The sequence below is a fragment of the Euprymna scolopes genome, chromosome 20 (genome assembly GCF_053919585.1).
Source record: "Euprymna scolopes isolate OS-2025 chromosome 20, ASM5391958v1, whole genome shotgun sequence".
Lineage (NCBI taxonomy): Eukaryota > Metazoa > Mollusca > Cephalopoda > Sepiida > Sepiolidae > Euprymna > Euprymna scolopes.
Genome location: NC_136501.1, coordinates 12,229,635 through 12,247,621, shown reverse-complemented (window position 1 = coordinate 12,247,621; position 17,987 = coordinate 12,229,635). Strand labels below are relative to the sequence as shown.

Here is a 17,987-nt window from a genome sequence, read left to right as displayed (position 1 = left end):
AGCAGAGATAGAGACAGGGATAAAAATTTCTAAGTTGGACTTCAAGGTTATAAAAATTGAAAAGATTCACCTGAAAAAGATTGGAGGCTACCTTGGTCGTATATATGTAAAAAAGAGTTCTCTATTCTTGTGTGGAAATAACTATCCAGGACTTATCTAGCCCTGATACAGGAAGTACCAGGGAGTTATCTACCTCTGATACAGGAAGTACTGAAGAGTTATTTACCTCTGGTACAGGAAATACCTAGCAGTTATCTGCCCCTTAGGATTATATAAGAAGAGATAGGAGCAACCATTCTAGTTTTTTAAGTAGAACTTAGCAACGTCTTTCGTAAAATTTATGTTAAACTTGGATAGAAAACTAAACTACTAAAAGTTGGATTTAATTTTTTGATATAAAAATTTGATAATCATCAGAAGATTTCTTTAAAAAATAATTTTTTGTGAGAATAACAAGCAAGATGAAAATAATCATCTGAATAATCTAATATATAAAAGGCTATACGTATGTCTGTCTCCATATTTTCAAACTCTATCTCCTCAGAAACTAAAAGTTGCAGAGCGGCGCTAGGGGCTTCAAATGATTGGATTTTTTATGGACCGTTCTTTTATGGGTCTTTAGCTGGGTTAAATAGTTTTTAAGGGGTCAAAAAGTGGTCAAAATTTAAAAAATCGTTAAACATTTGTGTAGACAATGTATGACGAGCTGGTCACTGTCGTGTCCAATGCACAAATGACACTGCACCTGTGTGATGGGACAGGAAATCCAGTTGGTACTGATTTGCGTGAGTTGGCGCCCCCGCAATGATAAAAAACGTTGGACTTTTGTGTGTGCGCGCGGCATTCTTTCATTTGCTTCGGTCAGGGAAAGAGATTTTGTGCTGTTCGCCTCAGTTACGCGAATCGAGGACAGGAAGAAAGGGACAGCGAGAACTGCAAATAGAAAATACTGATTCAATTTGTACATTCATTTTAGTTTATGTTTAATGTTTAATCGGTTTATATGCGTGTCACGTTGGTACAGTGGTAACGTCACCAGCTTTAGATACTACAGTTTTGCTTTCGGTTTCGATTCTAGTTAATGGCACTCAAATACTTTTTTTTTTCTTTTGGAATCATAAATCTATAATAATATACATGAAATCTGGACAAATGAAAATATCGTATTTAAGCATATTTTATGCCCAGGCAAAGCCAGGCGCTATTTCCCCCTCCCTTGCTAGTCTAAATATAAAAGTTTAATATTTATTAAAATTCTTTGATTTTGCTGTTATTAAAATATTATTTTTTTTGTTTATTTCAGATGATAATGGACAAGCACACGAAATAATAAATAATAAAAATAAACCAAAAAAAAACTTTAAAAAAAAAAAAAGAAAAAAAAACAAAAGTACGTAATCCAATTTTGCAGTGTTGGGTTCGTTTTTGCCTTTTGTAACTCAAAAAGGCGACTAACCCTTTGCTGGACTCATGCAGGCTATGGTCATGGAGACTGGGTACAGCCCAATACCAGGACATGGCTTGGCTCCACAAGTTGAAACAGACATTGGCAAGCTTGAACGGCGTACATCACAGGACTCATTTGCTGAGTATGCTTCAAGGAATCAGCAACGGCAGGCAAACGGACCAGTCGTAAACAGAAGAGCCGAACGGCATTATTCTAAGAAGCTGCGGCGACGTTTAATCTACAAAAACGGGGAAGTAAACATAACTCAAACGAATATACGCAAAAGGCGACGGCGCTATCTGGCGGATATCTTCACCACACTTGTGGACATTAAATGGCGGTATAATCTGATGATTTTTGCTCTGGCATTTATATGCAGCTGGTTGATATTCGCTTTGATCTGGTGGTTGATTTGCTTCTCACACGGAGATTTGGACCACTTGAAAGATAAAAGCTGGAAGCCTTGCGTTGTAGAAATCCATTCATTCACATCCGCTCTCTTATTTTCCATTGAAACGCAGCACACCATCGGTTACGGATCAAGGCACACGACGGAGGAGTGCCCAGAGGCGGTTGTGGTGATGATGATTCAATCGTGTTTTGGCGTCATATGCCAGGCCCTTATGACCGGCATTGTATTCGCAAAGTTGTCACGTCCAAAAAAGAGAGCCGAGACTCTCATGTTCAGTAAGAATGCATGTATCTGTAAGCAAGACGGAGATTTATGCCTACTCTTTAGGGTTGGAGACATGCGCAAGTCGCATATTGTCGAGGCTCACATCCGAGGTGTACTGATTCGGAAAAAGACCACAAAAGAAGGGGAGATTCTCCCTCTCTTTCAGTTCGATGTTAACCTTGGTTACGAAGACGGCCTGGATCGGTTGTTCTTAGTATGGCCAGTAATTATAGTTCATAAAATTGAAGATACGAGCCCTTTCTGGGAAATATCTGCTGAAGACCTTCATCGAGAACAATTTGAGTTTGTTGTCATTCTCGAAGGCATTGTTGAATCAACAGGAATGACAACTCAAGCGCGAAGCTCTTACTTGCCTGGGGAAATTCTCTGGGGTCATCGTTTCGAACGCCTTATTACCTTCCAAAAGGAGAATGGACAATATCAAATCGATTTTTCTCGTTTCCATAATACCGTAAAAGTAGACACACCCCTCTGCAGTGCGAAAGAACTGGCAGAATTAGATAATGCGATGGAAGAGAATGTATCGCTTGACGAAGATGAAAACACATCGTTGATGTCCAAAGCTGAAAAATACCCGAGTCCTTACATCGTGAAAAAGCATGGGGCAGTTCAGACAGACTTTCCCGATGATGATCAGGACTCCATCTCGAATCAAGATTCTATCCGTAGTAAACAGAACCTCAGTTTGGATAACGATGGCAAAGAAGAATCGGAAACACTACTTTGACATAGAAGGTGAGTAATACGTTTTATGCTTATAAAGACGGTCAAAAATGATTTTGAAAAAAAAATTTTCGTTTGCCTATTATGAATTAACTAGAAGATGTACCCAGCGTTGCCCGGTATTAAATGTAACATTAAATTCCTTAAAAAGTTAAAGAAAAAAAAGAAAAAAAATGAAAGAAACTGAGATATGTGCATGCGAGTAATGTGTTTTTTCTGTTCACTTCTTGCAAGTAAAAAAAAAAAAAATACTCAAGCTGAGATCGTAACCAAAACCTAAAAATAATGAGTTGAGTACGATAACCATTAGGCCAGCTTGACATATATTGAGTATATAGGTTGAGAAATGTCCACACACGCACACGCATTCTCACTTTCATAGATATATTGATAACTAGTAAAGCTACCCAGCGTTTCCCAGGACCATAGAAAACAAGATAGAAGAGGTTAAAGAGTATGTGCAACATCTTCATATTAAAACTCGTATTTCTCTTCCCTGCAACCTCTTTACACAGAAGAGAGGTTGTGAGCCTGTCTCCGCTTTATCATTATTTTTATGGCAAGCGCTCATCTGAACTGCAATCTATGCCCCCCACCTAACTTTAACAAAAAACACTCACCTAGCTGAAACCACTATCAAAAGTTGGACTTGATAGACTGAGCATACAACTCTCTTGCGTTCTTTATTACTCTTTTACAGTGGTTGCTAGCAGTCCTGAAAGTGGCTGTAGTCTCAGTACATCTGTTACATTAAAAGTAATGGAACAAGTGATTTCTGTGCGCTATGGCAACAGCACATTCCAGAGAGAACCACGGCTGGCTGTTAGGCTTTTGCTGGAATTTTTTTCGAGGGTATGAAATGGTCTATACCTACAATTAACCTTTCCATCAGGTCTGATACTACAGAGGACACATCCTTTTTAAACATGGAGCACAGAGGTAGATAAATGAACGGAAGCTATCCCAGTCAGCGATAGAGTATCGATATACTGTACGATTATCTTGATTATTATGTTATTATATGTTTTTATTATTGTATATTATTTTTTACTATTAAATCATTATATATTATTGTATATTATTTTAAATATTATATGATATTGTTTTTTCTATTATATTTTTACTATTTTATTATTATATTATTTTTTACTAAACCTTCTGAAACACTGATAGCCATCGCTAATGATACACTATCTGAAATCTCTTCATTCTAATTTCCCAGTTTAACGTCCACAGGGAACATGAATTGGAACAAATACATCGAGGGCATTGCCAAGGCTACTGCAAAGAAAGTGGTCTCCCTCTACCATGCTAGAAAATTACTCATACCTGAGAGTACCCTGTACCTCTACAAGGCCAAGATTCCCCCATGCATGAAGTATTGTTGTCATATTTGGACTGATGCATCTACCACTAGTTTCTCACTCTTAGATAGGGTAAAAAAAAAAAATCGCCAACCCACACTGCCAGCCAAACGCCAACCTTTGTCCCATCGCTGCAATGTTGCATCTCTGTGCCTATTTTACAAGTATTTTAATAGAATGTGCTCCAACGAACTCCAAGCCTTCAACATACCAAACAAGCAGCAAAATCCCACCCCTACACTGTACAGATCCCTATATGCTGGAAAGCATCCTACTCAAATAGTTTCCTCCCTCAAACTGCAAGACTTTGAAATTCCCTCCCTAATCCCTGCTACTGACATGCAGTAGTTCAAGTGTTATATGAACAGACTTCTTGCTGCTTAACTTCCTATATGAATTTTGTCCCAATTAGTAGACCTTTACACTCAAATGGCACTGTGCCTTCTTTAAGGTGAAAAGGCAAAACAAAAAAAAAAAAAAATATATATATATATATATATATAACTATTTTATTATATACTAGCATTTCAGCCCGGCGTTGCCCAGGTGTTTGGAGGTATATGTTAAGCAAAAAAAAAAAAAAAAAAAGTGGTAGTAGGAAGGCAGACTCGAACCCATACCTGGAAAGAGGAAAAGAATGGGGAAAAAAGTGACATCTTTGCTGTTATGACCACCATCAAACCAGAAGTGACGTAGGTTTAAATTAAGGCTAGACAATCGAAAAGAGGGGATGACTTTCGACAATATCGGTGAAAAAAAGTGACCCCTCCCTGTAGAAAAGTGGCCAGTTGAAGGTGAAGGAATTAATGTTTTTAGCCATTTTTTCGATATTTGTCGTCTGAAAGGTTGAGCTTACAAACGATACTGATCTTGTGAAAATCCGTCGCCTCTGTCGAAAGTTTTACGCAGACATACAAACATACATACATGCATTTATATATTTGTAGCTAAAATTTTCGACCCAAACCGATTAAAAAGATTGCCCTTTCTCTGAATACCCTTTATGTAAAATTTCAAATGTTTAGACCAGAAATTGTCTGAGTAATTTGGTAGAGATCGCAGAGGTCAATTATTTTTTTAAATTTGACCCCAATTTTGGCCCCTTTACATTTATTGTTTGGGGCTCAAATCAAGTTAAGTTAGATCCATGTCCAAGGAACCTATATCTAAAATTTCAAGTGTTTAGACCCAAAATTGTCGAAGTCTGGTAGAGTTCTCAAAGGTCAAATCATTAAACTTTGACCTCCTTAACAGCCAAATTTTTGTCCGAAAACCGATTACAAAGATTTTCCCAAATCTCAGAACCCTGTATATCAAATTTCGAGTCTGTAGACTGAAAATTGACAGAGTTATTGTGTAGGGAAATGTACACAGACAGACATTTTCACTTTTATAGATATATAGATTTTTTATTCATGTTGTTTTAAAAGATGACATTTATTATTGTTGTTAAGATGTTAAAAATAAAAATAGTTAAATCTAATATATAAACGGCTATATGTCGATCTGTCTGCCTCCATATTTTCAAATTCTATCTCCTCCAAAACAAAAAGTCGTAGAGCAGCGCTAGGGGCATCAAATGATTGGATTTTTTTATGGACCATTCTTTTATGGGTCTTTAGCCGGTTAAAATACTTTTTAATGGGTTAAAATTGAAAAAATCATAAATTTTGTACATTCATCTTAATTTACTTTTATTCAGTTGATATGCGTGTCACGTTGGTACAGTGGTAACGTCACCAGCTTTGAATGCTACAGTTTTGCTTTCGGTTTCGATTCTAGCTGATGGCACCTAAATATAAATATATATATATATATATATATATATATATATATTTACTTTTGAAATCACGACTATAATAATATATACGAAAGCTGGACAAATTAAAATAGCATATTTCAGCGTATTTATTTTATAACCGGGCAAAGTCCCCCCCCCCCGCTAGTATGAAATATATCTATTTATTTCATGAATTAGTAGATGTAGAACAGTTTGAGTAGCAGGGTTAGTATGCAGAAGAAGGTCAACGAAAATATGAAAGTGATAGAAATAGACTTGAGATAAAGAGGGATGAATGAGTACCTGGCCAGGGGTTAGTTTGAAAGTCAATTTCTAAAAGCCGTCAAATACATGCTGACTCATGTCATATGAAAAAGGTAACATTAAAACTAAAAATAGTTAAATATGAAAGGAATCTTTTTTTTTTTTATTTTACAATAAATGGGCTCTACCTTTGCAACGGCTAAATACCAAAGTCATGCTGATCACCATAAAATCCCACAAACCCAATTCATGCTAAGACGAAGCATTCAAAATCCCAATAATTGACTGAATTACGGAAATGACTTGACTTTTTTTTTTAGTTATTAGTTTGATCCGTTCCAAAAGAATTGCTGCTCTCTTTTGTGGAATGTGTAATTGAGCTGGCTCAAATATTGTACACATTCTACGTACTTATCATGAATGAAAATCCGCTTGATCCATACGTTCAAAACATTATTATTATTATTGGTGATGATAATTTTCTTTTGTTGTTTTCTTCTTCTTGTTCTTCTTTTTTCTTTTTTTTTTTTTTTTGTATTTTTTATAGTCTTCATTAATATTATAAAAAGAAAAAAAAAATGACTAAATCTCAATTTCCTGCTAATTTAGATTCTTTGGCAACTCATTGAGAGTTTCATGCAATTTCCAAAATTCATAATAAATCTATAAAAGTCGCGTTGGATGTCTGCTCTTACTTAGGTTCATTGTTTTTTTTTTTTTTATTATTTATTTCTTACTTTCAGGATAGCATCATTCTATGTATAACATTCTGCTGCTTCACCCCCTTCCTCAATCTGAATGATGATGATGATCATCATCAGCAGCAGCAACATCCGGATCCGGCTATCGTAATTACGGATCGTTAGAGTTTAATCTACAATGATTTGATTTAAACTTGTTTACCGTTGTTGTTTACTTTCCCTATTCCTTTTGACCTTTTCCTCTAACCAAACGATGATGATGCCAAGCAAAAATGAACAGAGAATAGTCAAATAATATTTCCATTAGAACTTATAAGGACATACAATTATGAAACAACAATATCTCTCTTGTTGCGGACCAGGATATAATAATACCCTAACTCGCTACAAGAAAATAATGAAACGAATGGAATTGAAGGAAACAAAAACTCAATTGATGGATAAGATAAACGTCGTTTATTTACTGTTGAAAGAATGAATGTTTTAGATATAACATGTGTTCATGTCCGCGCGGGTGTAACCATCGTTCGTTGCAGGACTGGTGTTGTAGAAAGAAAAGGAAATGTGTGTTCATCTCAAGTTCGGGTCACTATCGTTTGTTCGCGCGTGGGAAAAGAAGTGAGTGATGTAGTGGAAAATGGGAACGATAGTCCAACGTGTAGACAAAGAAAAGGATAGAGAGTTAACATCAGTTAGCAGTCAGCTACGCGAAGGTGTTCTCAGGGACCAGTTGTATATATATAGAGAGAAAGAGTGAGAATGTGTACGTATAGTCTGTTAGCTTTTTCCCCCACATAGTAGCAAGTGGGATGAGGTACGCGCAGTCCTAAAAAAGGAAGAAGCCGCTTATGCTCTTTCTTTTATACTTGTTTCCGGTGGTCTTTTGCGCATGTGTGGATTTCCATTGAAAGGAAGTGACGTCGTCCATCTGTGTGCATACGTGTGCGCGTATGTGAGTACATGTGTGTGCGTTAGCGTGTGTGTATATACACGTGAATATGAGTGTATGTACGCGGACGTGAATATATGTACGTGTGTGGATGTGTGCGCGTGTTTGTGTGCGTGTATGTATATGACAAGTAATATAGCTTGAAATGTGCATGTTTTTGTGTGAGACTAGAAAAGGCTCGCGCACTCACTCTCTCTCTATCTATCTATCTATCTATCTATCTATCTATCTATCTCTCTCTATCGTATATCTATCTATATATCTATAAAAGTGAGTGTGTGTGAGGACATTTCTCAACCTATATACTCAATGGATTTTTTATCTACAAACTTGAAACGTGGTATATAGGGTATTCAGACATGTGGAAAACTTTATAATCGGTTTTCATCTTGAAGAAAAGGCTTCTAAAGGTTTAAAATTGAAAAATTAGTACTTGGAGGGTGTGGGAGGGTCATCGGATTTTTATCTGTTTGTCAACTGTTTTATGAGGTTTGAAAACACTTTTTCGAGATGGTACCAAGCTGGTCTAATGGTTATCGTACTTGATTCACCGTCTTTAGGTTTTGGTTTCGATCTTAGCTCAAATAATTTTTTTTTTTTTTTTTTTACTTACAATATGTAAAACATAATACTCGCAAGCACATGTGTCAGTTTCTTTCCGTTTTTTATTTTTACTTAATTTTTTAAGGAATTTAATGTTACATTTAATACTGGGCAACGGTGGGTATACCTTCTAGTATATATATATATATATATATATATATATATATATATATATATATATATATATATATATATATATATATATATATAAAAGCAAGATAAGACACTGATAGAATCCAGATGAAAAATCCTGATAGATATTACTTGAAGTAATACTTTCAAGGAGATCCTAGCCAAAAAGGAAAAGCTCAATATTTAAGAATAGAGCAATATAATATATACGCAGTTGTGTGTGGATTGGCTTTGACTAAGGCTCTTAATTGATCGTCAACATCTGATAGTTGACCACTACGTTCATTATCGGCCTAGCTTGAATTGAAATAAGAAAATTGTGTAAATTCATTTTTTTTCCATCTTGTAATCAATGTTCTGAAAAGAAGACATAGTTGTTTTAAAACGATTGTAATTTAAACGATGAGATAGAATAAAAATCGATCTTTAAAATGATATATAAAGTAAAGGTATTATAACGAAAACTTCATTTGAAATCAAAATTAAATATTCTTCAAGAATCTTTTTCTTAACCTAATAATTAAATGAATGCCTTTGCGCTACGAAACAGGGGCTGTCAAGAAATGTGCATGCCAACATACTTAAAGAGATAAATTGTAAAGTACCTATTTACTATGCCTCCCCACGGGACAGAGTTAGACACCAGGGTCGTTTTTTAACGTGGAGAAAAGGTACAAAAATAAAAATTGTCTCAGTCGTGAAGGATTTCTCCTCCACCGAAAGAGAACAAGAAAATGAAGTGCAGCATCTGAAGAACAGATGGTATTTATTTGCTCCCCCACCGAGCAAATTAGGCACAAGGCCAATTTTTAATGTGAGGAGTGAAGGGAGGGGGAAGGGAAATGGGGACCAGCTCCCGAGAGGTGGGAAATGGGAGCTGGTTAAAGGTCAGGCATGTGGGGTTGCCCCCACATCTGGTCTTTGCTAGTCATAGCTAGTCATAGCTTGCAGCATCTGCCGGAAGAGATACTACACTTTGATCTTGGCCCGAAGGCCAAGGAAATTGTAAAGTAGTCAACATCCTGAAATTTGGAAAATAGACTTTTGTCATCTATTTGTTATATTAGTTTACTAATTAGTTTAAAGGTGAATCGTGTAAACATATACGTATTCCATAACTTTATATAAATCTGCATACACTAAGCCATTTCATACGTTCGTACGTTATCACCTTTCACGCACAAATTAACAAAACAAGATCATCCTATAGTTATTGGTGCTTAATCTGATGTCGCTAAAGTAAAAAAAATCTAACTTTACCCATTTTAAAATGAATTTTTCACAAAATCAAATTATATCATTTGACTGAAACAATTTTTAGATTTTACATCCGAAAAATTAATTTAGTTCATAATTATTTTTACGGTAAGATAACGTAGAAAATTTATTGTTTCAAAAAGAATGAAGTTGCTACGATTTTAAAGTAAAGAAAGAAGCGTTTTATTTAGTCACACAATATTTAGCCGATAATGCCAATTATTTTACAGAAGAAGAAAGAATCACTCTTTTTGAAAAGCTAGAATATTCGTTATATATAATTAAAATCTATAAAGTTCACTATTTCTGTCAGTCTGTCTACAGTTTTTCAAAGTGCATCTCCTCAGAGACGCAAGGTTGCAGAGTGATGCAAAGCAAGTCAAATAATTGCATTTTTTTTTTTTTGCAGATTTTTGTTTTATAGGTTACTAGTCGGTAAAAAAAATAGCTGTTAAGAGGTCAACATTGAAAAAAAACTGGAACTTGACAAGCATAAGACAACCTAAAGTGCTCTATACGTTTATATGTTAAAATCGGTTCATTTTTAACTATTTCTTATCCATCTGACGATAACTCAAACAGTAATGACTAAGGCTGGTGTGCTGAATGTTTTTATTTCGAGTCTAGTTGATGGCACCCAAGTCATATAGATATATATATGAGAGAGAGAGAGATAAAAAAGGAACAAACCAAGTTATGTGTTCATGAACGTTTCGTCTTTATAGCAAGACCTCCTCTGGATGAATGAAACTAAGAAAACAAAACACCAGTACAAATATTTGAAAATACATATTTGATGTAATGAAATGTATGACCTTGTTCACTATCAGAAACAAAAAAAAGTCATTGAAAATTCAAAAAGCGAGGGTGTGAAAGAGTGTAAGATTTTTTTATAACGTCATGTAGCCGTTAATATATTTAAAAAGATATGTTGCAATTTATGTTCTTTTTGGAACAAATATGTCCGTTATAATTCAAATATGGATGTGTAATTAAAATGAAATGAGTGATATTTTTGTTATGCAATTTATTGACTGATTATATGTATTAATTATTATGGTGTTTTCTATGGTGAGAGAGTTATATTCTTGTTATAGAAGTTTACTTATTAATAGCGATACATTATAGAAACCTCCACCTTGTTTAATTGTGCTTGAATTTGTGATAAGAGTTGATTCAAGAAGACTTCATTGTATTTGTTTGAAATGTTTAACTATTTTTGCTTGTTTGAAATCAAAAGTATGATTATAACACAATGAATGAGAGAATAACCATTCAGATAATTGCTATTTCTTATATTTCTTTTATGTTCATTGAGCCTTTTCTCTAATCTATGTTGGGTTTCACTAACATATATATGATGGCAATTTTGGCAAGGAACAGTGTATATGCCTGCATTGGAAATTGGTTTGTTTTGGAGATTTTTTGTTGTTTTCAATGTTTGTTTTATAGTTTGTGATGTGGTTTGTATGATTGGAATTCCTAGTTTGTTTAATGTGTTGCAATTGGCGTGTATAGGTAAAAGAAGATGTCTGTTTATGAGAAAAATGTTTGGTGTATATGATTTTTGCTTATTTATTCTGGAACATATTTGTGTGGCTTTTTTATTAGCATTTAATATAAAATATGTGGGATATTGCAAGGTTTTCAAAATATTTGTGAGGTATTTAAATTCTTTCTCTAGATACTCTGGACTGCAAATTCTGAGTGCACGCAGGAAGGAACCCATTATCATACCAGTTTTTATTTTATTATGGTGTGAGTAGAAATGTATGTAATCATTTTTGTGTGTAGTTTTGTGGCGATTTTCAAAGGATAGTTTATTATTGGATTTTATAATGTCAAGAAAAGGTAATGAGTGAATGTGTTGTTTCATAGGTGAACTTAATGGAGAGTTCGACTAAGTGTAATTTCTCTTTAATATTATCTACGTGTGTGTTTTCAGGAAGAAAAATTAAAATGTCATCAATGTATCTAAAATATTCTGTGTCTGGAGGTAATCTAAATTTGAAAGGACAGGATTCTAGGAATTCTAAGAAAAGGCAGTCTAATATTCCACTAAGAGGGTTACCCATAGGAAGACTGAAATTTTGTTTGTAGAAATTCTTATTGAATTGAAAATCAGTCATGTGAGTTATAAGTCTGATCATTTTTATAAAAGTATCAGGAGGAAACGGTAAGTTAATGTTTGATTGTTTTAGGTGTTTATGGAGTAAATTTAAACATTTTTGATGGGACCATTAGTGTATAATGATGTTATATCTAAGCTGTGTATAGTTTTGTTATGTATATTAATGTTTTTATCTTTTTGAGTAAATCTCCAGAGTTCTTTATGTGGGAATTAAATTAAACAACGTGGAGGTTTCTATAATGTATCGCCATTAATAAGAAAACTATTAAAAGAACATAATTTTAGACACAGGTTAACTTTCTCACACCATAGAAAACACCACCTATAATAATTAAATAATTAATACATAGAATCAGTCAATGAATTATATAATAAAAGTATCACTCATTTCATATATATATATATATATATATATATATATATATATATATATACATGAGCAAACAGTTAATAAAACATGTTAAAAAACACTTTGAAAAAGAGTTAAAAACATATTTAATCTGAAGAGGAAACACTTGATAATTGGATAGTCCTTAATCCACAGAGTTTCGAAGAAATATTTCCTTCTCATCAGAGGGTAGGAATTAACAAAATGTGGGATCAGATTTTGCATACAAAAGTATTTGATGAAACACCAAGTAAGTCAAAGATCTTACTTGATAACAAAAAAGTGAAGCAGAGGGAATATGGTGAAGAAAAAGGTGATTACACATGAATGGATAGTCTGGTGAAAGATAAATAATCCAATGACGGTAAAATCCAAAAATATAACTACTTTGGATTTTACCGTCATTGGATTATTTATCTTTCATAATTTAATAATAAATATGAAATCTGTATAAATTAACAAATCATATTTAAGCACCGCCGGGCGCTCTGTTAGCATATGTATATATATTTCTGTGTGTGTGTTTTTATAGAAAAAATATGCTTATTCAATTATATTTTACCCTTTATTTATACTCATTCTTTTATTTATGAAGCTCGATGTATGTTAAATATAACTACAGAGCATATACATGTGTGTGTGTGTATATATATGCCTGTATTTATATATATATATATATATATATATATATATATATATATACTAGCATGGCTACCCGGTGTTGCCTGGGTTGACATGAAGTTCCGTTTGAAACACGCCTGCTATACTAATCATTTTCATTATGGGTAACATGGGTACCCCCACAACAATCTCAAAAATAAAAGAACCGATAAAAACATGTAAATGTAAGTGCCCCAAAAAGAAGCATCTGATACCCAGATATTTTGGCAGAAGGGATCACTGTCCTAAGAAAACTCCCGCTTTTGTGAACCTAAAAAAATAATGTTTATAAACATTAATGCGTGTGTTTATTTTTTATTTTGGTAGCAGCGTAAATTATTTGCCAGACAAAAAATTATAAAAACTATTTATTTCATATAAAACATATTGTTAGACCCAAAGGCTGAAGTAAAAGCAGAAAAAATTTAATTTTTATTATTTTTTATCATTTATATTTATTATTCGATGCCGCTATATTGCTTTTAAAATTTGGCCTTTCTAAGGTTTGGCAGATTGGCCTTTTTAAGCTCTTTCATGAACTTTTTTTAGCCACCATATTTGTTTTTTAATAAAAGAGCGTAAAAAAGGCCAAGTTTGGCCTTAAAACGGCCAATCTGACAAACCTAAAAAAAGGCCAAATTTTAAACGTGTAAGGCATGCACATTTAGTCTAATAAAAAATTATAAAAAAAAAACATAAAAATTAATTTTTTTTTTTAGTTTTATTTCAGCCAAACATTTTCCTATCTACATGGTATTATTTTTCCAGCTAGAAACCTAATGAAATTATCAAATGATTTTATTTGGCGAACGTTTGTTAGGGGCAAATAACTCTAAAAAAAACATTTTTTTAAAAAGGTCGCTGCTGAAAATAGTAATTCCAAATAAATTAAATTAAATATATTATCAATATAATTGTTGTTTAAAATTTATTAAATAACAATTCTAAATAGAATACTTAAAACAATTCTCTTGCTAAAAACATTAACTAAGATTTAGTAAAATCGATTTTTCTTTGTCATATGCAAATAAGGTGATCTCTTAATTGTATATTTTTGCAAGAATTATACTATATATATATATACAATAGAAATAACTGAAAGATTAAAGACACGTTTTGTATTATTAATCAAATTGTGAACAAACAAACAGACGGACAGAAATACAAATTTATGTATATATATGTATCTCTGTATATGTGTGTGTATTTATATATGTATATTTATAGATTGCATGTGTGTTCAATTGTGTTCTAAACGGAAATATTCATTTCGAGCACAGCCCTGCCATATCAAAAAACCTACCGTTGAATTTATATGCCATGCATTTCTGCTTGTATCATGATAAAACTTCTCAAATGCACTTGTGATGTTAGGCTGTATAAGATGTTAACTTTCATCGGATTTTTTCAATTATCGATACTTATTAGACATTCCAATACAAAACCTATCTAAGAACACTGCCAAATACATGAGTACATTTGTGTGGAGTTTCATCAAAATCGATACAGCCGTTTTGGAGTCCATAAGGAACTCTCTCTCTCTCTCACACACACACACACACACATACAACCTTCTTTTTATATATAAGATAGTGATGGGATGATTCTCATATTTTTCCGATTCTGATACAATTACCGATTCTGTTCTAAATTTCTAATTCCAATAAAATAAGCAATTCCGATTATTTTAAAATCTGTAAATATTTAACTATAGAGTTCTTTTCATTTTTTAATTTTTGGATTGTCATAAAAACCCGTGTGTTTATGCATACATTTTCATAAACATAAAAATACATCTGTGTGGGTATGGGTGTGGAGACTCTATAAATACGAAATCTGCATAAATTAAAATATCATATTTAAGCGTTTTTTTTAATGACCGGGCAACAGTAATAAGTAAGTAATAAGTAAATCTGTTGTACTAAATTGACAAAATTAAAATGGTTTGATTTTATGCATTTTTCTTTCTTTTTTTTTTTTTTTTTCAGATGCTTTGTATGATTTTCTGTTTTCAAAAGTGGTTCCATTGCAGCAATTTCTGCCTGTCTCTTCCTGTCTCCCTGGAAGGTGCTACCAGCTGACCATTGGTCAGTCTATGGCAACCAGTCACAAAGAAAAGGCACAAAGCAGACAGCAAGACGTTTTATGCACTGCAAAGGAAATTGACAAAAATATGAATCAGAGATGGAAATACCAACAATTCAAAAAAATAATGATTTCAACTAAGAGGCAAAAAAAAAAAAGAAAAAGGAATATCAAATCTTTCATATCTTCTTACCCCCTCCCTCTGTTTCTCTTACATCCCTCCACCCTCCCTTTCTCTCAGCAGATTCTGATTTTCAGAACATCTATCATTCAGGTCAAAGATTTTTTTTTTTGTCTCCCAGAATCTTCTTTCTCTCAATTTCAGAAGTCATCAGTAAAAAAAAAAAAATATATATATATATAGAAAAAAAAGCACACTGTATAAGATCTGCTGCACCCATCAATGGAAAAAAGAAAATAATACCTAAAAGAAACACACACACAAAAAAAAAAAAGAATAAATCAGAAAAGCCATCTTTTTTATATAGAATGCTTAGCCATCGAACTAGTTTTTTGGAAAGTAGAAAAAAATAATAATAAAATATAAATCACATGAAAAAAAGAAAAAGATTTTTTTTTTTTAAATTTTCATTGAAAAGAAATCTTTTAAACTTAATTCAAAAAAGAAATCAAGATAATGAATCCAAATCAAAATGGCGTTGAGGCGGCGTGGGGGGGGGCAATATCAAATCATTGAACGCTACAACCTGTGAAGATTTCTTTTTAAAAAAAAATTACAAGTATAAAAAAATAAAAATGAGCAGAAAATGCCTTTTTATTTCTTTTTCTTTCTTGAATTAGGTATCTCTGCTCGTCCAATGAAAAAAAAAAATTCCATGTTGTGCATTGAACTTTTCAATGCAAAATGGAGAAGTTTTGCAGAAAGCCATTAATATTACCACTATATAATACCGTTGTTATTATTTTCTATTTTTAGAGAGGAAAACTTATCGTCCATTTTGAAGGGCCAATCCTTCAATCTTCATAATAAATCCTTTTGATCTGGATGCATTTTGCCAAGGTATCGAAACTTTATATGCACACATATATATATATATGTGTGTGTGTGTGTGATCAATCGATGTGTAAAAGTTCCTAAAAGTCTACCTGCTGGATACAACAGTTGATCAGTTCTAATGGTTAATCAGTCAGTTGGTCATCTAACATGATTATATTAATTTTATAGTTGTTAATTTGCTTGATATTTCAAAGTATTTTCACTTTTCCTGTTCCATTCAAATAACATACCATGTTTGTGAACATTAAAAATCTCAAATTATAAACAGAAATTGCTTTTTCTAGAACAAACTGTTTTTTTTTCTAGAAAAAACTCCCTCTTTTCTCAAAGAGAATGCTTAAAAAAACAAAAAAACTAAGAAATCCAATCCTGTTAGATTTGTATTTAATTTTTTGGATGACTATATGGGTACACAGGATTGTATTTGAAAAATATCAGTTGAAAATAAACCTATTAATATATGGATGAACCAGATATATATAAAATAATTTTATATATATATATATATATATATATATATAAATATATATATATATATATATATATATATATATATATATATATATATATATATATAATGGAATGAAGTAAGTGTTTGTTTGTTTTTTTACAATAATGCAATATGATTTAATGATTTTTTAAAAAAATCTTGAAAGATAAACCATTGTATAAATTCATCTTTTTTCAAAAAAGACTTAATTCATTAGTGCCTATATTGTTTTTGCTAAAAAGTTCCGTTTTAAAATATGGTACACTTTCACCAGGCTTCATGTTCTGAAAACTTTTTTAATTCAATGTAATTTTATTTTAAAAAAAATGGCCAAGAAACCAATGCGCAAAAATGGTGTGATATTTATATTTAAAAATGTAGCCAAACAGGTTTTTAAAAATTTTTCTTTGATTTTTTTTTCCTTACAATTTACGTTGTGTTTGGTCGAAATCTATAAGAAAGTATGATTATTTTTGATTGAACAAAGTAGGCACAAATGGAGTGGTGAAACATTTTTATACCTTCGTTAGATTTTGAATGTGTTTTTTTCTTTTTTTTTTTTGTCTATTTTATTAAAAAGAAAATGTTATAGTATTTGTTAAATGTACAAACCGAAATGTTACAAATTAAAAGTCTATTATAAAATGTGATATTATAAGGAGCATACTTTTTTGTTTAATTGAACATACATTTTTATTTAATTTGAAATGCAGATTTTTATAATAAAATTCCTATGATTTTTTTTATGATAAAATTCCTATGATTTTTTTTATGATAAAATTCCTATGATTTTTTTTATGATAAAATTCCTATGATTTTTTTTTATGATAAAATTCCTATGATTTTTTTTATGATAAAATTCCTATGATTTTTTTTATGATAAAATTCCTATGATTTTTTTTATGATAAAATTCCTATGATTTTTTATGATAAAATTCCTATGATTTTTTTTATGATAAAATTCCTATGATTTTTTTTATGATAAAATTCCTATGATTTTTTTTTTTTATGATGAAATTCCTATGATTTTTTTTATGATGAATGATTAAAATTGATAAAGAGATTGAAACCATTTTGTATGATAGGTTTTTATACTGAATATTTTGTAATACAATCAAACTGTAAACATGTTACCCTTCACCCCGAGTCACATATTAATGGAGGGGAGAGAGGTATTAATATTTCTAAATTTTTGCAAACATTTGGTGGATGTCAAAAATTCTTCCTATATTAAAAAATCAAAAATACAGAAAAATCGGGTTCTTATTTAGAATTCTCCCTATATTAAATATACTAAC

General features: G+C 32.0%; 1 protein-coding gene across 3 annotated transcripts in view; it reads left to right on the top strand.

Annotated features, from left to right (window-relative positions):
• LOC145241328 (G protein-activated inward rectifier potassium channel 3-like) overlaps positions 1-15,749 on the top strand; it is a 546,410-nt gene extending 530,661 nt beyond the window's left edge. For all 3 annotated transcript variants that reach the window (XM_080104161.1, XM_080104162.1, XM_080104160.1), the window contains 2 exons: positions 1,304-2,879; positions 15,085-15,749. In XM_080104161.1, the coding sequence (XP_079960287.1) occupies positions 1,471-2,871 (1,401 nt within the window). In that variant the 5' untranslated portion in view covers positions 1,304-1,470 and the 3' untranslated portion in view covers positions 2,872-2,879; positions 15,085-15,749. The remainder of the gene's footprint in view (positions 1-1,303; positions 2,880-15,084) is intronic.
• The last annotated feature ends 2,238 nt before the right edge of the window (positions 15,750-17,987 follow it).